We start from the raw sequence: 20943 nt of genomic DNA, 5'->3' as shown, positions 1-20943 counted from the left end.
CCCTCGTCTCTGTGGAAAGCAAATTGCGTTTGTCTGGGGTCATATTTCTGGGACCTTAGAGCTGAGCTGTTGCACTGAAGCTCTTGCAGAGAGGCTGGCTTGGAGCTAGCAGTTCAGGTTGTGCAATGAGCTCCTATAAAAATCTTTGCAAAAGAGTCACTCTTGTCTTGCAAAATGTTCTGCTTTGATCTAGCGAGCTCAGCTCCTGAGATTGCCAGTAACAATCTGAGAAACTTCGAGGGAACTTAACCTGATGAGAACAAAGTTGGATTTTGAAGCAGGGGTAGGGAGGGGGCAGTTTCTCTTTCTCCGCTGGACTTGGCCCACCTCCTCCTTTCCAAACTGTCCCCAAGCAAAAAATGTTTGTGAGAGGCATGTTAATTGGTCTTAGTGGTAGTTGCCTCACCTTCTTCCCACTCCGAGGAAATCCTCATGAACTGCAAGACTCTGCAAATCAAGAGTCATCTCCTTTATCTGCCTTTAGAGAAAGGAGTTTTGATTTTCCTGGGACTTCTTAAAGCTGTTGCTGCCTGTCGGATTTGGGTGGGGAAGCAGGGAGCCTGTCTGGCCGGACTTGGTAAATTGACAGTTCCTCTTACCCTTTTCATGGGGATATCCTTCGCTCATAATGCCAGCCACAGCTTATTAAACCATCGTATGAAACTCTGGTTGGTTTGATTGTCTGAACCCAGCCTAGCAGATTAATTGTGCTTTTGTTTCACTGCCCGCAATCCAGAGTTTTGTTGATGCTTACAGACCATGGCTCCTTGTTAACTGTGGCTTGCGATTGTGCAGGAACCCAGGGCTCTTCTTCAACTAGGAAGTTTTGGGGCTACTCCACACGCTCACCAGGCAAGAAACCAAACTTTGGAGAAATAAGCTCTGGTTTATTTGTCTGTGTGCCAGACTTGGGGGTTTGTTCGTTTCCGTGGGTCAAGCTCTTACATCAGACTTCCTTTAATTTAACGTCCATGTCTATTTGGCAGCAGACAAGATCATGGGAGTTCTAGGGGTTTTGTTTTTAAGTGTTTTCCCTGAGGTTTTCCCACCCCTCTCCTCTGACATAATGGATCATGCCGGCTCACAGCCTTGGTTAATACCTTTTAACTCATTGTTGTTGTTCTTGTTGTTTGTTTTGCATCAAATAACTGATTGTCTCCTTCCCTGACAGCATTACAGCCCTTCCGTGATCACCTCCCTGGATGAGCAAGACACCCTGAGCCACTTCTTCCAGTATCGTGGCACCTCACCCCATTTTATGAACCCCCTGGCCCCTGTGGTGGTGGGGTCCCATGGCACCGTGGGCTCCCCCACCAGCAGCAGCAGCCGCATGAACAGTGTTGTCTCTTCGCCCACCACGGCCTTGCGGGAAAGCCACGTGCGCAGTGGCACCGTGGGGGGCAGCCCCATCTTGCCGGGATGCCGGCCAGATATCATCTCTCTAGACTAAAAGCTTGCGGCGTGGAAGATACCCTTTCCCTACAGGAGGGCAGGAGGTGGAATCATCGTTCCCCCACTGGAGTGAAACAAGGAAAAGACAGAATTCCGTCAAGCCTGTTTCTTAGAAAGAGACAAATCGGGCAAAGATCTTTATCTTGTTTTCCTTCAGGGCTCTTTTTTTCATTCTGCAATTCCGCTCAAGGTTTGAAAAATGATGGCATTGACTCGGAACAGTTTGGGGGGCCCAAAGAATCTCGCCTTTTCATTTGGCCTTGGAGCTGCTTGGGAGTTTTGAGCTGGTGGAAGCCAGAAAGCCCTGAAGAACTGGGGAAACAAGATTTAATTTCAATCATGGGAGGGCCGAGTTCCAGGTCCCCACAGCCTAATGGAAGCAGGATTATTTATGCAAAATGAGGCAAATGAAGACTCATCAACATGTAATCCGAGTTGCAGAATTCCCCCTTTTTTGTGTTTTGGAGCAAGAAACCTGGGTTTCTTCTGTCCGGGATTTGAATGCAGAATCCTCAGTGAATGCAGAATGCCAGTGAAATCAAGGCAACTTTATCGTAAGCACGAATAAATTTGGTCTTTGGGCAGAGCTCTGCAACAAATGACCAGAGATCCCAGGCAGGTTATAATGGACTATTTCAGACTGGCATTAAAAAAACAAAAAAGTGGAAGTTTGATAGAATTCTTTGTTAGGGAAGGACATTATGTGCCCGATGAAGGGCTAAAGTGAGACTTGAAAGCAGTGTACTAATTTGCCAAAACCAAAGCCACCCCCCCCCCCAGCAGATTTTTACAGGCTCATCCGGTGAGGGCATAACAGGAAACTCACTTCCACAGTAAGGAGTGGCCGGTTCCAGCTGAGTGAGTTTTGCCACAAATAAAAACAGATTTCTCAGAGATCCTCCACGTGCCCAAACTTCTCAAGATTATTGTACTCGAGAGAGCCTGACGGCAAGCAAAAAAAGTTCTTTTACTCATAATGAAGATGAAGTAGAAGCCCGGGATGAGCTTTGGAGCAGCTCAAGGACTCAAAAGGACTTGGAAACAGAGATTCCACTTCCCTGCTGACTTTCCCGCATTGGGGACTTCTGTGACTGTTTTCTCCTCTTCCCCTGGGCTGCGTGCGCACTTGACAGGAGTGGGTGGGTGGAGAGCTTGTGCCCTCTACAGAGCAATGGGCTGTGACGTCTGGGTCTGTGCCCCCCCCCACTGACCACAAAACCTGACCCATCGCAGGCAACACTGTCTTGACTCTTTGTCATAGGTACCTCCTTAGCTGTGCTTCCTTGAGATTCGGACTTACGCTAACAATGCAGCCCCGGGGGACGCTTCCGAAACCAGCATGCCCTTAAAAGTCCCGTGATTTGCGCCCCTGTGTCTCTGTCCTCCTCCCCTCCATCACCAACATCCACTGCGGACCTGCCCATCCTCAAGACTGTTGTTACCACAGTGTATTTTTCTAAAGCTGTAGATCTAGGGTTCCCATCCCCACTCCTCTTAAAATATTTCCTGCCAATCTTGTACAGAGAACAAAGGATATATATATAGATATATATATATAGATATATATAATTATTATAATCTATATTTTCAGTTTTTGTACATAAGAAACTCCAAAGATCTTTTCTGTGTTTTTCCCCCCACCCTCTCTTCCGAGGACGAAATGAAGGCTGCACTTCCCTCCCTGCCCAGGTGGGGGCAGCGCATCGTCCATTGCACAAACTTTATTTATGTATTTAAGTGTATAATTGTTTTGCGTATGTGTGTGTGTTTTAAGTTCATAGCCGCTGTTTCTGCATTTTCCGCTTCCTGCACCTGCCCGTCTCGCCCTTTCCAAGCCAGACGATGCGGTGAGAAAGACAGACAGTGTTCTGGAAAGCTAAGCACTTTTCCCTTTTCTAACAAATCCTGTTGCTTTCAACAACAAGAACAAGCCTTGAGTGGAGTGGTTCTGCCCTGAAAGGCAGTTTAGAATTTAAATAATAAAATCTCTCCCTGCTTGAAAGCAACAGGAGCACTAAGCCAGATGCAGCAAAGCAGTGACAGCCTTATGAGGAAGCTTTTGCCTCTTTTCAACTTTATTTTTTTTAATCACTCGACAAAGACTCCACGGTGTGCAGATCAAAAAGCCAGAAATGCCCAATTTCAGGGCAGGAAATGTTCCAACGCATTTTGATCAGAGCTGTTAATTCCGTTTGGCATAGCCCATTACCCAGATCTCCCACTCCGCGGAGAACTTTGCTTCGATAAGTCCTTTCAAGTTTTGTTTTAAATCTGAGTTTGGAACAAGAAAGAGGTTTTGATGAATCCTGGGCTTCCTTGGAAGCTTATTTAAGGTTCCTGAAGGTAACCTTAAATAGGAGACATTCGCTCCCTGCGTTGGGACCATAGTTGAGTCGTAGAGCCCTTCCATTACATGCAGAAGGTGCAAACCCAAACCCCAACCCCACCAAAAGGATTCAGCCGAAAGGATCAGCTGGCAAAGTGAGGTGGAAGTCAAAATAAAGCAGCCCGAAAACTTCCTAGCATCACTGGGCCAAAGCCGCCTTGAACCGCTTTGCTTCCAAGTATCAACACATAAAATCCGCATACCGTATGTTTCGCTCTATAAGATGCACCAGACCACAAGACGCACCTAGTTTTTGGAGGAGGAAAACAAGAAAAAACATATTCTGAATCTCAGAAGCCAGAACAGTAAGAGGGATCGCTGCACAGTAAAAGCAGCAATCCCTCTTGCTGTTCCGGCTTCTGTGATAGCTGCGCAGCCTGCATTCGCTCCATAAGATGCACACACATTCCCCCTTACTTTTTAGGAGGGGAAAAGTGAGTCTTATAGAGCAAAAAATACGGTACTTCACGGCGATCCAAATTTAAGTTTGTTGGAAGTTCCCACTGTAGGGAATGTCTTACGTTTCAGCAGCGCTTATGTCTGCCAGACTACAGCGTAAGGGTTGGTGCCTTGGAGGTCATCCAACTTTTGCTTTAACGCAGAGTAGCTTCCTCACCTCACCCCACCCCAATATATCATTTCACTAACATTTGAGAGGACGCTTGAATGGATGCAAATACGCTACACCATTTCTTCAGAGCATCCTTTGGTGGGCAAGCAGTATTAATCTGCATTGGTGATCTGCGGCTGGGGGGATATTTTGAATCGGAAAGGTAATGAAGAGTTGAAACGGTGGAACTCCCTCCTACAGGAAGCAGCAATGGCCACCAATCTCCATGGCTTTAAAAGATTAGGCAGATTCATGGAGGAGAGGGCTATCAGTAGCTGCTCATCGCTGCCTCCAGGAATGTCGTGCTGGAAACCACAGGGTGGGAGAGGGCACTTGTGTGCTCAAATCCTGCTTTCCAGGTTTCCCATGGGCATCCGGGTGGCCACCACTGACCACTGAGAACAGGATGGTGGACTAGATGGGCCACTGGCCTCATCCAGCAGGCCTTTGTTATGTTCTTCATTATGTGCCATTAGGTGTGTGACTTGGGTGTCCCCTAGTCATTTCCATCTAGGGGGTTGTTTTTCAAGGTATCTGCTTAGAACGGTCAAACGCCGAGAGATTTACGCCTTCAGGGTGGGTGGGGCGCCACTTTTCTAGCTGACATAAATCTATAACGCTAGACTGCAAAACGCGCCGACTCCTGTCACCCAGCCCTAGGCATTTGTCTCCTGAAAACTCCACTTCTGTTTATGCAAAAACTCAAGTCTCTAGTCCTTTGGAGGAGAAGCGTTGTGATGTGAGGCTATTCTTTGAGCAAAGTTTGAAGCTAGAAATAAAGAGCTAGGGGTGGGAAGGGAGCTCCTGCTCTATATTACAGCTGCAGTCTTCTCTTCCAACCTCAAATCTCCATGCTTGGTACACCTTCCCCCCCCCCCAATTCCTCCTGAGCATTGCCAACATTCCAGCTCCTTCGAAGTATGAAATCTTGGTAAACGATACTGCAAATTTCTCTTCCAACAACACATGCATCTATTTGCGCTGACCTAATTTGACTTTCAAGGATGGGTGTGGGGAGCTTTCAGGAAGCCACTTTCTTGGAACTTGGGGGCAGGTGTCCCCCAAGGTTCCTACCCCCCCCCCTTGGCATGCAGCCTTGCGGCTGTTTATCAAGTGGGGGTTAAGACCAGGCAGCCACATAAAGAATCACCAGGCTCTACAGGCATATATGTTTTGTACATTAACAATGAGCATTTGGGGACAAAGAAAGGTCAGGGGTTCTGGTTTTTCTTTCAATGCCATTATCAACTGCTTTAAAATAATGTGTCTGCAGACAGAACACACACCCTGCTCCATCTCACTAACATCATAAAACATTTGATCTGCACCCCCAATAGCAAAAAAGAGGACTGCTTCACTTCACACTTTTGGGTCTCCTTTTTCTGTCCATTGAATCTCTTTGTTTTATCAGCTTGGAGCCATTGTGTATATGCAAAAAGTACCTTTTAGATAAAATAAATTCTTGGCAAAAGAACTGTTGTGGAGTTCTAACTTCATTAGTGCCAATTTCCAGCCTCAGCTGGTTCACCTGCTATGGCTGTCCCTGGACCAAGAGAACCTGGTTGGCAGTCCTGGCTGGACTACTGCAACATGCTGCACCCAGGGCTACCCTTGAATTGTAGAGTTGGCAGGCAGGCTGGAAGCCGTGGCTGGTACAGGATATGGCTGCCAATCTGAGCAGAGCAGCAACTTTATTTTTGTTGGGGTTTTCAAAACAAAACAATATTTTAAAAATAAGAATAGCCATAGTTGATTACAAAAGATGTGTTGCCCCTTCCTAAAAAGCATGGCAGTGGTTGCTAGACATGGGCCATGTTGGCACAGTGAACAAGTTGTAAGACTTTTGAGCAAGAAGACAGGGCTTCAAATCCACCCCACTTCCACGGGTTATTCTCTGTCATTTTGAATGCGAAGGGAACCCATATGTGCTAGTCCTTTGAACAGGAACCAGATAAGCACATGAAAGAAAATTCTGGAACTCATGGTATTAAATTCAGATGCGTCCTATCATTTGCATTTGTTTATTTCTTCCCTGCTACCCAGTGGACTGCCTCTTTTAAGTATGTACAATGACAGGTTCTGCTAAAAAACAATACACCCAAACTTTTAAAAGCCCTCATTTGCTTTCCTGCCCCTGTTAATGTGGAGTGTGCCTACATCTCTGAAAGCTCAGGCAAGAAGTGAAACTCTTGTTGCTCCTTGGTCACTGAACAATAAAATGTGAAAATACAATTCCCCCATGAGATCAGTCCTTCCCCCCCCCCACACACACACACCCCAAAAAGGGAAGCCTGATTAACCTTAGTGGTATCGAGAGAGCCAACTGGCACCAGCATAAAACTAGGACTGAATCCAGTGGCTGAGTCCGCATCATACCCCATGTGGCTTGCCACCTCTTTCTTTCTCTTCCTTCCCAGTTTTGATCCTTTCACTCTGCTTGCACCGCTAAAGTGTCCAGCCAGAGCCTCAGGGCAAACTTTGTCCCGGTGCTCACTCTTTCCACGTCTTCCCCCTGTAGTGGAGCGGAGCTGAGGAACATTGTGGTGGGGATGGCCACTGTCTTGGCTGAGCCGTGCTGCAGTTCGGTGATGCTGTTCGGGGAAGCAAAGAAGATGCCCAGTTAGCCCAAAGAGCTGCCAGCACACTTTTGACCTAGGTGCTGAACAAGAGTGGGGTGCTCCCCGCTCCCCCATTTTCCTCATCGCCTAACCATCCACATACCTGACAGCTGGTGGGAGATCGCCTGCCATCGCACTGGTGGCCCCAATCTCATTCTGCGTAGCAGCAATGGATGCCAAGACCGGCTCGTCCAGCCAGGCGTAAGCGCTCACTTCTGCTTCATTGGGCTTCAGTCTCACCTGAAATGTGACACAAAAGTAAGCACAGCCAAGCAACCAAAACTGCTCTAGGCATGTCAAGTACAGTGGAATATTATTTTAAAAGAAAATTGGTGATTCAAAGAGCAATGTGGGGCTGTTTAAAGCCCTTTTGCAAACAGGTTTTCAGAGGTTTGAAAGCAGTCCGTGTCTCCTTGCAAAAGGGCTTCCAAACAGCCCCACACCAGGCTTTGAAATCCCGACAATCAGGGCTTCACTTTAGAGTGCGGCATCACCTGATGTCACCATGACCTAGGGCGATTGGCAGGTAATGCCCCACCCACCTGTGAAATTTTGCCCGCCAGGGGTCAGGATATCTGGCCCACTGATCATAAAAGCTTCCCCATCCTTCTCAGCTTTTGCCACAAGACGCTCTGTTGTTTAAGATGAAATATTCTAATAAATTTCCATTTTCTTTTAAAAAAAACCTGTTATGATCATTTTAAGTAGGCAAAGCTGGGTGTGTAAACAAGGTTATCGCCAGTACAAAAGTATCCCCCCCCCCATCTTTGCCCATGAAATATCTGGGGTTTGCCCTTCCCAGTTAAAAGGCTGGTTGGATGTAAGAGGAAGAGGCCACATATATTTAAAGTCCTAGGATGCCACTTTAAATTGCCCCAAAGAATTCTGGGAGCTGTAGTTTGTGAAGGGTGCTGAGAGTTCCTAGGAGACCCCCTTAATGCCCTCCTAGAGCTGCAGCTCCCAGAGTTCACTGTGGAGAGATAGATTGTTAAACCACTCTAGGAACTAGGCAGGCTGCCCATCGGGGAATTCAGCCCTCGGGCGGAAAAAGGCCTCCCTCCTTCCCTGAACTAGAGTTCCAAGAAACCATCGAGTCACCAGAGCTTGCCCATAAGAGCGAATCAGAATTGTAGGGACACCAAAGGTCATCTATTCCAACCCCCTGCAATGCAGGAATCACAACTAGAGCATTCTTGACATATGGATGCTGTGCATAGTTTAAAACCAGGAGGGGTGTGTGTGCTTCTGATCTTCTCTTCTGGGGGGTCGCTTGGACACCCGGTTAGGCTTCCCGTGACCCTGAATGGCACCAACCACCTCACCTGGAGCTGCTGGTGACTCTCGCGGGAAAGCAAATGGAGGTAGACGACGACGTGGTGACGCTTTGGCAGGCCTCTGCTCAGCATGGGAGGGTACACTGACTGCAGGGGGCGAGAGAAGGCAGCACCCGTGAGGAAACCCCTAGGCTGTGCGAGAAGACCGACTCCTCCTCACAGGGTTGTTGTAAGGAGCAGGCTGGAAGTGAACTGCTTTGAACACTGGGGGAAGGGCCCTATCTCAATGGGCAGAGCAGTTGCTTGGCATGCAGAAGGTCCCAAATTCAATCCCCCCTGGCATCTCCAGTTAGGGCTGGGAAGGTCCCACTGAAAACCACGAACAGCCACTGCTGCCAGTCAGTGTAGACAATTCTGAGGTAACTAGAGCAATCGGTCTCAAGTATTGCCATGTTTCATAACTCTCTTTTATCTATTCTTGAAAATTAATAGCTCCAAGGAGATTAGGGTGGCATGGCTCTTCCCCACCCCAATCCTATCCTCAACTCTGTGAGGTAGGCCAGGTTTGAGAGATGATGACAAGGTCACCTGGCAAACTGCATCCAAGTGGGAATCAGAACTGGTGTCTCCTCAGTCTTAACCAGATTGCTAAACCAAAGAGTCTCTCATGGGCGACTCTGCACAACTAATAGTACGTAAATAATTCACACTTGTGCATTTTAGATATGAAGAGGGCAAAGTCATGCACAACTAACATGGCTGCCCCTGCCTCATGCGGACTGGACTTTGAACCCCAGTCCCTCCCAGCCCTTCTGGGCACCCCATAATTCACCTCAGCTCTTTTGGGGTGCTTGAATGACTCTTACCTCCCACAGGGCCAGCGGGCGCCAGGAAAACTCCCCGTCCTGAAGCCACAGGCCCGTCTCTTCCCCCAGTTCCCTCAGCCCAGCGTCCAGCAACTACAGGAGCAGAAAAAGCAGGTTTGCAGCAGATCCTGAAACTCCTTTTTTTTTTTTAAAGGAGAACACAAATTCAGATTGATAGAAGTCACTCTGAAGTACAAGAAGGACGGGAAAGAAATCTCTGTATAAACTGCAGGTAGCCAACATGAAGATGCTGCTGGACTACAACTCCCATCGGCCCCTGACTCCTTGGCAAGGCTGATGGGTGGCGTAGTCCAGCAACATGCAGAAGGAACCACATTGACCCTCCCTGGTATAAATAAACTTATTTCCTCCTAGCCTGGTTTCCCCTGACACAGGTTGCCTCTGTACTTCCTCTCCTTCCAGAGCACAGCAAGCTGTTTCGTTACCTGTTCGTCCTGTTCGATGTGGCCACCTGCAAAGGAAAAGAAAGATCCAGGTTCCCGCCATGCCAATTTATTTCTGACAGGCTCAATCCCCCTCTAAGCCCCCCGCTCAGCTCAGCGTTTCATTCTTGGAGTTGCCGGCTCAGCTCTTGGACACAAAGGAAAGGGGCTGTAACGTTGGGGGGGCAGCTTTCCACAGGACGTATGCAAACAATTTCTCTTTTGGCCTACCTGCCCCACCGGCATGCACGATGGGGATAAAGATAATACTACCCCTGCTCCTGCCCACCTAGCAGTTCAAAAGCACGTCAAAGTGCAAGTAGATAAACAGGTACCACTCCGGCGGGAAGGTAAACGGCGTTTCTGTGCGCTGCTCTGGTTCGCCAGAAGCGGCTTAGTCATGCTGGCCAAATGACCCGGAAGCTGTATGCCGGCTCCCTCGGCCAGTAAAGCGAGATGAGCACCACAACCCCAGAGGCGGCCAAGACTGGACCTAATGGTCAGGGGTCCCTTTACCTTTACCTTACCCTACTGGGCTCTTTGTAAGGATTACTGAAGGAGTACACTCTGAATGCTGCAGTTGATTCTGCAAAGGCGTTGACCTGCCCTGATATTCTACCAGTATTGCCCCAATGCCTCTAAGCCTCTCTTTCCTGTCTTGAGGACTAAGAGCTTGCTTTAAAAATAATAATAATAAAGCTAATACCACACTTGCGCTCAGCTTGTAATCTGGATGTTGGGTGGACTTTAGTTCCCAGGGTCCAGGGTGCTTCACCTGACCCCCTTGTTCCTAGCCCTTGTTTTAGATCATAACACACTCTGGAACTGCATTTTAAATGTTTTAAATAAATGATAATTGCAAAGTTATTTGTAACTTTGGGAGGGTGTTGTCAAGCTTCTCCTCTGCCACACACACCCCCCCCCCAGGCCGACTGAAAAATTGTGTGCGGGGGGGGGTGTGTGTCCGCTTAATAAACTTTTGTTTCACAAAAAAGCAGGTACTTTTTTTTCAGGTGGGGGGAATTAAAAAATCCTTCAGCCCCTGGATCCAACTCAAAGCCAATGTGGTATTATTTCTTTTATTTATTTCGTAAAATTTATATACTGTTGGTTTTAAGAAGAAGAAAAAAACCCCTCAAAGCACTTTATTATGAAAATCAGACATCCCAAGTAAGGTCCTTGGCTGGCCTGTTCAAGCATGCAGGCTTAGTCTAAAGAGCCTCAATCCCAGTTACCTGGGGTGGGGTGGGGATACAAACTGCAGGGGGAAATACAGGTGTTCTCAACCTTCCTGTGGACCACCTGTAGGGTCTGGCTGTAGGATGACTGTGTATTCTCCTGCCTTTGCAGCATGGCAGCTTTCCCCATCCCTTCTCCACTTCTAATTTCTCTGTGTGTCAAAAACACATTCCCTTCCCTTGCCTCACCTCCAAATCTCACCTGGAGGGACCCAAATGTTGGGGAAGCTGCTCAGAGTCTTGGACCGCCTTGTCAGCAACACTTTCTGATTGGCCGACTGCAGGAGGATGGCCACGCCCACATCCACCCCTCGCTCCTGGGTCTCCACAGGGAGGGAAGAAGCTTGCGCCTCCGTCAGGTGTTTGATGGGGCAGAAAGGCGGTCTCTGTGGAAGAAGGTTTCTTTTTTTATCTTTTCCTTTCTTCGTGAGACAAACAAATAAACAGAACCGAACAAAGGTTAGCATGGGATGCTACATTTGCAAGAAGAACGATAAAAGCTGGTTATCCTTAGATACCTGTGACAGGTAAGTGGAGAGCAGCAGCATAAGAAATGAGGGAATCAGAGATGATTTGCCAGGTATACAGAAACATAAACCTATAACTGGAACCACCAGAGACACAAGGAGTACCAAGAATAAAAGGCTCTAAATTACATCAATGTCCTGTCCCCCCCGCAACCAATTGGATGTTACTTATCACAAATTTCTAGAGACGTGTGGAAGAGACAACTGTAATTTTTAATTTTTTTTGCAAAAACAGGTGTAATGCTATTTTCCATATGTTACTCCACCATAGGGAGGTGTTGATTTGAGACAAAGTTTTCCATCTTTGGGCAATCAATAGGCCGGCAGCAATAAGGAGGTAATTTAACAAATGTTTTGGTTTTATATTTTTATTCTCTCCTTCAAAAAAAGAAAGAAAGAAAGAGGGTCACAGTTAGCAACTTGGGTGAGAATAAATGGAAGAAGGAGTCTTTAAAAAAAAGAAGCAGAACTGAACATTTTAAAGAGTTACAGATAGGTAGCCGTGTTGGTCTGCCATAGTCAAAATAAAAAAATTCCTTCCAGTGGCACCTTAAAGACCAACTAAGTTAGTTCTTGGTATGAGCTTTCGTGTGCATGCACACTTCTTCAGATACACTGAAACAGAAGTTGCCAGATCCTTCTATATAGTGAGAAGGTGGGGAGGGGTATTACTCAGAAGGGTGGTGGGAATGGGAGATTGGCAGATAGCTGAGATGAGCCTGTTGACGACTCTTAACGACTGCAATAGGTCTTACAGGAAAAGGCAAGGGGTGAGAAGGTGAAAAATGGCTTAGTCATGTATAATGGGATAAGAATCCAATGTCTTTGTTCAGACCAGGTCTCTTAAAACCATGGTGCCACTGGAAGGAATTTTTTTTATTTTAAAGAGTGTTTCAGTTCTGGAAACCCCATCCATCTCCCTCCATCTCCCCCACCAACCTGCAAGAGGACCCTGTTGGAGCCAGCAAACTCCCTGTCAGAAATCAGGAACCGGCGCTGGTCCAAAGCGCAGTTCACCATCCAGCTGTCTTCGTCGCCTGTGCAAAAGTGGCCAACGATGCTCTGGGAGAAGCAGACAAAAAACAAAACAAAACCCTAGTAACCATTTCATAATATACAAGATTTTTTAGGGTGGGGGGCGGTGTCCAATTAAGACTGTAGCTAATGCTGCAGTTCCGGGGGTGTAAATTACTATTAGACTTTTAAAAGGCCTTTGGTTCACCTGATTGACATCCTATACCCTTTTGAAAAGTAGCTCTTTTTGTGAGGGAGGTGTTATTGGGTTGTTGTTCTTATTTTGATTATATATATATATTGTGGTTTTTATGTTGATCTTTTCTGCGAACCACTCTGAGACCTTGGGGTATAGGGTGATATATAAATTCAAATAATGATAATAATAAAAAGCTGCTGTTGTTGGGTCAAGTTAATCGATTTGTTGAACTAAATTTTGAACCAGTGTGGAAATACTTGTTACTGTGTTCAATTTTCTTGTGCTATTATTTTCTTTAGGGAGTCCTGCAATCTGCAATTCTGAATTGTTCTTTTTATAAGGTAGGGGGCACTGGGGGCGAGTTTATGGAACCAAGAGGCCACCCAGATGTTGGGGAACCCCTGGCTTAATCCATTGCCGTGGCCTTTAGGGAATCACCCCAGGATCACAAAACTCCAAGAGAGGACAGCAAGTGACAGACCCGCACACAGTTTTCGTCGCTACCTGCTGGAACCTGGCGCGCTGCGGGCAGCTGTTCTCTTTGGACAGGTAAACCACCACCCTGGTGATGCTCTTCATGTTCGCTCTCCTAGCCAGCATCGGAGCGAGGCTTTTCAGAGGCTTTTCAGCCTGGCTGCTTGGAGGAAATTCACTATCATGAAAAATTGAAACATGCTGCCTCTACGCTGCAAAAGGCTCCGCGGCATTTGCACGCAGAGGTTGCAAAGGAACAGGAGACCAGTTTTCCCCCCCCTTGCAAAGGCTGTTGCAACCTGTGCATTGCACGATCCCTTGTTTTAGGGGCTTGTAAGTTTCAGGCAGGAAGTGAAGCCGACTCCCGGCTAAGGGCAGCCCCAGGAAGCTGCTGCGGGAGGAAATGCAATTTCTGCTGGGAGGGGTTGAAACCTTTGCAAAAAGGCGTCGCCGGCAAAGCTAGAGAGAGCCCTCTCGCGGCTGCTTTGAAGCGCGCTCCTTCGATGATTCTCTTTGCAATGGAACAACGGTAGATATAAACATTTCCCAACAGCGCCATGCAAGGGGCTGGACAGTTGCCCTCGCGAAGGAAAAACACTATGCAACGCCCGGTTAAACTGTGGAACTCCCTCCCGCAGTTGGCAGTGAAAGCCACCAACCTGGCTTTAAAAGAGGATTAAAAGGTAAAGGGACCCCTGACCATTAGGTCCAGTCGTGACCGACTCTGGAGTTGCGGCACTCATCTCGCTTTATTGGCCGAGGGAGCCGGCGTACAGCTTCCGGGTCATGTGGCCAGCATGACTAAGCCGCTTCTGGCAAATCAGAGCAGCGTACGGAAACGCCGTTTACCTTCCTGCCGACCTTCTGATCAGCAAGTCTTAGGCGCTGTGGTTTAACCCACAGCACCACCCGTGTCACTAAAAGAGGATTAGGGTTTCTCAATAAGGCACCTGGTTGGCCTCTGTGAAAACAGGATGCTGGACAAGGTGGGCCACTTAGCCTGACCCAACAGGCTCACCTTATGCTCTTAAAAGTGCAAGGGCGGGGGAACAGATCTGGGTGGCAGGTGGGGGTGTTGATGCATTAGCCTGGAGGCACCTTGAGAGATGCAGAATATCTTTCTTAGCATGTTGGAAATGAAGAACAGGGCATTTTAAAAGCAAGCAAATGTATAAATATTATATATATATGCTTTCGTAGATTTTCACGGTGTCAGAGCTGCCACCAGGTCCCCGCTCACACAGGACCACGCTAGCCAACGTTCACTTTATAAGAGTCTTTATTGAGTTACAAGTTTCATGTCCGAACTGCAGCGTGCAGCTCTACACCTTCCATTCTAGGTCGACGAAGTCTCGTCTGACTCTCCGCCCCCTGTGCACCAGCTTAATACCCTAGCCTTGCTCCACCTCCTACGCCTCTCCCTGCGTCTCTGGGTCCCACTGCTCCTCCTAGTCTCCTCCCTCCTAGACTCCTCCGACGCTGAAGACCCCCCACTTCCTTCCTCCTCCTTTCGGCGGGCTTTGGGACCCGGCTCCCTCTCCGGGCTGCTTGCTGCGCCAGCTTCCTCTGCATTTGAACTTGGCGCGCGCGCCCAACTCCCTGCCTTCCTCTTAACCGTTGCCTCGCTCTCTGAGGAGGGCGTGACCACCCCTGACTCGTGCCCTCCCTCCTGCTGACAGCCTCCGGAACCCGATGCCTGGCTACCTTCCTCCCTGCTGCTCTCAGTCTTGAGCGTGGGTCCCGACTTCCAGCTGCTGCCGCTCTCAGTTATGAGCGTGGGTCCCGACCTCCAGCTGCTGCTCTCTGAATCTCCTCTGTTCCCTTCCTCCTGGGGTGTCCCCCCGGATCCCCCCCTTGCTCTGCTCACTGGGGCTCCCTTTTGGGAGTCCTCTGACTCACTGCTTAGGCTTGGAGATCTCGGGTCGTCATCATCACTCATTCTCCCTTCGGATTCCTCCCCCTCGCTCTCTGTTTCCTTCCTTCTCTGCGTCTCTGCTCCTGAACCCCTGACATCCATCCCCCCCTCGAAGCCCCCCCTTCCCCCCTCCCCGCTTTCAGGTGTGGGTGCTGGGTGCTCCATCATCATGGGAGGGAATGCCGGATACAGTTCGCTCCCCGTGGTTGGCCGCCAACTGAAGACCTCCGATTCTTCCTCCTCGCGGTCGTCGACGTTGACCTGTTCCGCTTCCATCTCTGTACCGCCGTGCTCGAACCCAAGGTCCTCCCCGAACACGTCCGTGTCAGTCTCTGCGTCGGTCGCTCGACCTGGCATCTCCAGCCACTTCCGGCGCCATTGCTCCTCTGGTCGATCGTCCCACCAATACGAGGTGTCTGACGCCGAACCCGCCGGTGATCCTTCTGGGGAACGGGTGCTCAGTGCGGGTTCCCCGTCCGAGTCGAATCCATGGAACGTGCTGGAAGAAAGTGTGGGCGTGAACAGCCAGTCGTCGAAGAAGCTCGCTGGCATGGGTCTGTGTGGGAAAAGGGCATGAAACTCGTCCTTGAGCAGGGGTTCCTCCAAAGCGTAGTCTGGCACCCAGCTATTGGCGCTGGCCCGGGTGCCCTCTCTGGCTAGGAGGTATTCGACTCCCTCTTCCCCCCATCTGGAGTCCAAAATCTCCGTGACCTCGTTGATGGGGTCCTGCTGCGCCACCCCCGCGTCTCCGTCCGCTCCCGGAACGGACTCGGTGCCGTCCCGGGCTCCTGGAATCTGTGAGGTGCCTTGTAGGGAGTGAGCACCGACCTGTGGAACACCGGATGCATTCTGGAACCCTCCGGCAGCGCCAGCCGGAAAGCTACCGGGTTGATCTGTGCTTCGACTTGGTACGGACCAATTTGCTTGTGCCCCAACTTCTTCTTGGCTAGTGACCTGGTCGGCACTGCGTGGGCTGCCAACCAGACCCAGTCTCCTACGTGGATCTCTTCGCCAACCCGCCTGTGCTTGTCAGCTTGCACCTTGTAGGCGTGCTTAGCTAGCTCCAGCTGCCGTCTGAGTTGATCGTGGACCGCCTGCAACTCTGACGCGAACGCGTCCGCCGTCTGTGGTTCTCCTTCCCCCACTCTCTCCAGTCCCGGGAAGGTTCTGGGATTCCTCCCATTGTTGGCGAAGAACGGCGTCACCCCTGTGGACACGTGCTTCGTGTTGTTGTAAGCGAACTCGGCGAGCGGCAGGTAATCCACCCACGTCGCAGGCTGTTGATTGGCATAGCATCTCAGGTACTGCTGCATGATGGCATTGACCCTCTCTGCTTGCCCGTTGGTCTGCGGGTGTCTTGCCGATGCCAGATTGACCTTGACATGTAGAAAACCCATCAGCTTCTGCCAGAAATTCGAGATGAACTGGCGTCCGCGGTCGGACAGTATAGACCGCGGCAGACCATGCACTTTGAACACGTGATCTATGAACAGTTTGGCGGTTTGTTCCGCCGTGGCCACCTTCGCACACGGAATGAAATGTGCCATCTTGGTGAACAAGTCCACCACCACTAGTACAGCTGTCTTGCCCCTCGAGCTGGGTAAATCCGTGACAAAGTCTAGGGCCACCCTCTCCCACGGTTCAAACGGCGTTTGCAGCGGTTCTAACAGTCCCGCCGGCGGTCTGTGTACCGGCTTGGCCCTCTGGCAGGTGTCGCACCTCGCGACGTAGTCCGCGACCTCCCCTCTCAGCCTGGGCCACCAGAAGTCTCTCGCGACTAATTCCACCGTTTTTTCTGTGCCAAAGTGACCGGCCGTGGGTGCGTCGTGCAACTGTTGCAGTACCTTGGCTCGAAGTTCGTCTCCAGGCACATAGACGGCCCCTTTATGTAGGAGCAAGCCGTCCCGCACCTGGAACTCGTCTGTGTTAGCCGTGCCTCTGTGCACTTCTGCCATCTTCTCTTGCGCGAATGAGTCGTCCCGCAACGCACGCCGCACCGCATCCAGGTCTACCGTAGCTGAGGCACACGCCCACGCCGTCGGTGCGAAGATGTGCATGGCCGCCGCTGGCGTCACCTCTTCTAGGTATTGCGGTTTCCGGGACAGTGCATCCGCCATGATGTTGGTGTCTCCTGGGACGTACTCTATTCGGAAATCGAAGTCCGCAAAGAACTCTGCCCAACGTATCTGCCTCTGGTTCAGGAACTGCGCCGTGCGCCAGTGCTCCAGATTTTTGTGGTCCGTGCAAACCTGCACTGTATGCTTGGCGCCGATCAGGAAATGCCTCCACGCCTTGAACGCTGCATGAATGGCCAGCAACTCCCTGTCCCAGATGGTGTAGTTCTGCTCCGACTTGCTGAGCTTCCTGGAGTAGAACGCTCCCGGCCTCCAGACCCCCTGCGGGTCTCGCTGCAGCAGGACGGCTCCCACGGCTCTGTCTGACGCATCTGTCTCTACCCTCAACGGTTTACTGGGGTCGATATGCAGCAGTTGCTTTTCCGACGCGAAGAGACGCTTGAGCGCTTGAAAGGACTGCTCCGCCTGCTCCGTCCAGATGAATTTCTTTTTCTTGGAGCTGAGCGTGTCCGTAATGGCCGCCGTCTGCATCGCGAACCCCTTGATAAATTTGCGATAGAAGTTGGCAAAGCCGACAAACCGCTGTACCTCCTTCCGGTTTCGCGGGCTCTTCCAATCCAACACCGCGCGAACCTTGGTGCTGTCCATGGCTAGTCCCTTGTCCGACAACTTGTATCCCAGGAAATCCACCTCCGTCGTGTCGAACTGGCACTTCTCTAGCTTGGCGTACAGTCTATGTTGTTGCAACCTCCTCAGCACCTCCCTCACGTCTTGGTCGTGAGCTTGCTGCGATTCAGAGAATATCAGGATGTCATCCAGGAAGCAGACGCACTTCTTGTAGAGGAGCCCCGCCAATACGTGATGCATGAAAGCTTGAAAACAGTGAGAGCCATTTTGTAATCCAAAGGGCATAACTCTGTACTCGTAGGTGCCCAGGGGCGTGAACATGGCCGTTTTCCACTCATCGCCCTCCCGTATGCGGATGAGATTGTACGCCCCTCGTAGGTCCAACTTGGTGAACACGCGTCCCTTGCGCACCGTCGCGAGGAGGTCGTCAATCCTGGGCATGGGGTAATCAGACGGCTTGGTCATCTGGTTCAAGAGGCGGTAGTCCACAACGAGTCTTTTTTGGGGCGTGTCTTTCTTTTTCACGAAGAAAACGGGACTGCCCCCCACTGCCTTGGACTCTCTGATGAAGCCACGCTCCAGATTATGATCAATGAACTGTTTGAGTTCCTGCATTTCGTCCTCAGACATGGAGTATAGCCTCCCCTTAGGCAGCGTCGCCCCTGGCAGGAGGTCAATCTTGCAGTCATATGGCCGGTGAGGGGGTAGCTTGTCCGCCTCCTTCTCGCAGAAGACCTCCAAAAAGTCCGCGTATTTGTGGGGAACTGTGTGCAGCGTCCCCAACTGTAGTTGCGATTCTTCCTCTTCCCCCTCCCTTCTGGGTATAATGCAGTGTTCAGCGCAATAAGAAGAACCGAAGATCAGCTGTCTCTGGTACCACGCCAGTGTCGGACTGTGCCTGTCCAGCCAGCTCATGCCCAAGACGATGGGAGTGTCCGACAACTGAGTGACATTAAAGCTGATGACTTCTCTGTGGTTACCTAATCGCATCACCATTGGCGGCGTTTGCTGCACCACTTGCCCCCCTAGTAACTCTCTCCCATCCACCGTGACGACTTGCAGGGGCAGAGTGGCAGGCAGTAGCTGTATAGCGTGTCGCTTCACAAAATCCTGCGCCATAAAATCTGCATTACTCCCAGAGTCCACAGTGATCGGGACGTCTATTGTGAGTCCATTGGGCAGCTGGAGCGATGCGGTCAGTTGCACGACCGGTTTGGGCGGGAGGGGGTCTGTGGGTTGCAAGATCTCTGGGGACTGCTTCACTGATACGTCTGGCTGGGCCCCAGTACTTCCGTCTCCAGCCAGACATCGTCGTTTCCCTGCAGAGGTTCTTTGTGCTGTGTAGCTGTCTCCACTTTAGCAGCGGCTGCAGTGTGCTTCAGGCTCCTCTGGGGACACTCTTTCGCCAAGTGTTGCGGACTTTCGCAGATGTAGCACTTCCGGGTCCCTCTAGGAGTCTTAGATTTGCCTGCTCCTGGTGCTAGGGCTCTGGTTGCTGACTGAGCCCTGGCACCTCCCACCTCCATAGGTTCTGCTCCCCCTCCTGGCGGAGGCGTGGATTGCGCACGCTCTGCTTCTCTGGGAACGAAGGAAAAACTTCTCGCTGCTTCGCGCCCACTACGCCCCTCCTCCCTGGCCCATGGGCGTTCTTCTAGCCGCACTCCCGCAGATAGCGCCCTCTGGACCACCTCCTGCGTGCTCTTGGGTCTCTCCCCTCTCGCAATTTCGTCCTTAACTGGGTTGCTGAGACCCTCCCAGAAGAGATCTCTTACTGGAGGCGAATCTCGGTCCCATTCTAAAGCGCTGACGAGTGCGAAAAAGCGTGCGTGGTACTGTCGTACCGTGGCCCTGCCTTGTTTAAGTCCATGTATCTCCCGTCGCGCAAGATCCACATCTATGCTAGATAAAAAGCATGCATCCATCGCTTTGATGAAGGCATCCGCACTTTGAAGCGCTGGATCCTTATCCCTCCACAAATTGCGCAGCCAAGCTTTAGCATCTCCATGCAAATGGGATAGGATAAACCCCACCTTCTCTTCCTCATCTCTAAAGTCCTTTGCCAGCAGTTGCAGTGCACACAGTACATCTGCTCGAAAATTGGGGTACTGTTGCAGGTTCCCATCAAAATGCTGCACAAGACCGCCTGATCTCCTTGCCAACCCAACTCCCTCCGGCTTGGGTCCCGTTTGTACCTGCTTGGCAAACGCTTCAAACCTGGCTTGGAGATCTCTGTAGGCGAGCGCTGCTTCCTCCTCCCTCTTTCGGGATGCTAATATCTCTGTGTTTAATTGTGTCACTGCCTCTTGCAGATTTGCGATTCGCTGTTCAGCCGTCATGCCTGCCGATTTTGTGAGCTTGAGTCCAGGCACCCCTCTTCACCCCTCGCTGCGCCTTCTCCCGCTGCGGTGTTTCAGGCGCCTGGAACTTCTTTGTAGGAGAGACGAGACTTACTGTCAGAGCTGCCACCAGGTCCCCGCTCACACAGGACCACGCTAGCCAACGTTCACTTTATAAGAGTCTTTATTGAGTTACAAGTTTCATGTCCGAACTGCAGCGTGCAGCTCTACACCTTCCATTCTAGGTCGACGAAGTCTCGTCTGACTCTCCGCCCCCTGTGCACCAGCTTAATACCCTAGCCTTGCTCCACCTCCTACGCCTCTCCCTGCGTCTCTGGGTCCCACTGCTCCTCCTAGTCTCCTCCCTCCTAGACTCCTCCGACGCTGAAGACCCCCCACTTCCTTCCTCCTCCTTTCGGCGGGCTTTGGGACCCGGCTCCCTCTCCGGGCTGCTTGCTGCGCCAGCTTCCTCTGCATTTGAACTTGGCGCGCGCGCCCAACTCCCTGCCTTCCTCTTAACCGTTGCCTCGCTCTCTGAGGAGGGCGTGACCACCCCTGACTCGTGCCCTCCCTCCTGCTGACAGCCTCCGGAACCCGATGCCTGGCTACCTTCCTCCCTGCTGCTCTCAGTCTTGAGCGTGGGTCCCGACTTCCAGCTGCTGCCGCTCTCAGTTATGAGCGTGGGTCCCGACCTCCAGCTGCTGCTCTCTGAATCTCCTCTGTTCCCTTCCTCCTGGGGTGTCCCCCCCGGATCCCCCCCTTGCTCTGCTCACTGGGGCTCCCTTTTGGGAGTCCTCTGACTCACTGCTTAGGCTTGGAGATCTCGGGTCGTCATCATCACTCATTCTCCCTTCGGATTCCTCCCCCTCGCTCTCTGTTTCCTTCCTTC

The 20943-nt window shown here is 50.7% G+C and overlaps 2 protein-coding genes across 8 annotated transcripts in view; one reads left to right on the top strand and one right to left on the bottom strand.

Moving 5' to 3' along the window:
* The window catches only part of PIAS3 (protein inhibitor of activated STAT 3), a 35715-nt gene extending 29793 nt beyond the window's left edge, over positions 1-5922 (top strand). For 6 of the 7 annotated variants that reach the window (XM_082204287.1, XM_082204284.1, XM_082204286.1 and 3 more), the window contains one exon: positions 1172-5922. In XM_082204287.1, the coding sequence (XP_082060413.1) occupies positions 1172-1450 (279 nt within the window). In that variant the 3' untranslated portion in view covers positions 1451-5922. The remainder of the gene's footprint in view (positions 1-1171) is intronic. The other variant, XR_014214738.1, reaches the window with a different exon arrangement.
* A 515-nt stretch (positions 5923-6437) lies between these two features.
* Positions 6438-13423, bottom strand: NUDT17 (nudix hydrolase 17). Its single transcript, XM_082204336.1, has 9 exons — positions 13401-13423; positions 13132-13261; positions 12354-12476; positions 11090-11273; positions 9653-9678; positions 9207-9299; positions 8389-8487; positions 7170-7306; positions 6438-7039 (listed from the first exon to the last, which is right to left on the bottom strand). Exons 1-9 carry the CDS (start codon positions 13406-13408, stop codon positions 6877-6879), a joined length of 963 nt encoding a protein of 320 aa, XP_082060462.1. The 5' UTR covers positions 13409-13423; the 3' UTR covers positions 6438-6876.
* Between the last annotated feature and the right edge of the window lie 7520 nt (positions 13424-20943).

This window comes from Podarcis vaucheri (assembly GCF_965113315.1).
Source record: "Podarcis vaucheri genome assembly, chromosome: 16".
NCBI lineage: Eukaryota > Metazoa > Chordata > Lepidosauria > Squamata > Lacertidae > Podarcis > Podarcis vaucheri.
This window is presented reverse-complemented; position numbering and strand designations above follow the sequence as displayed.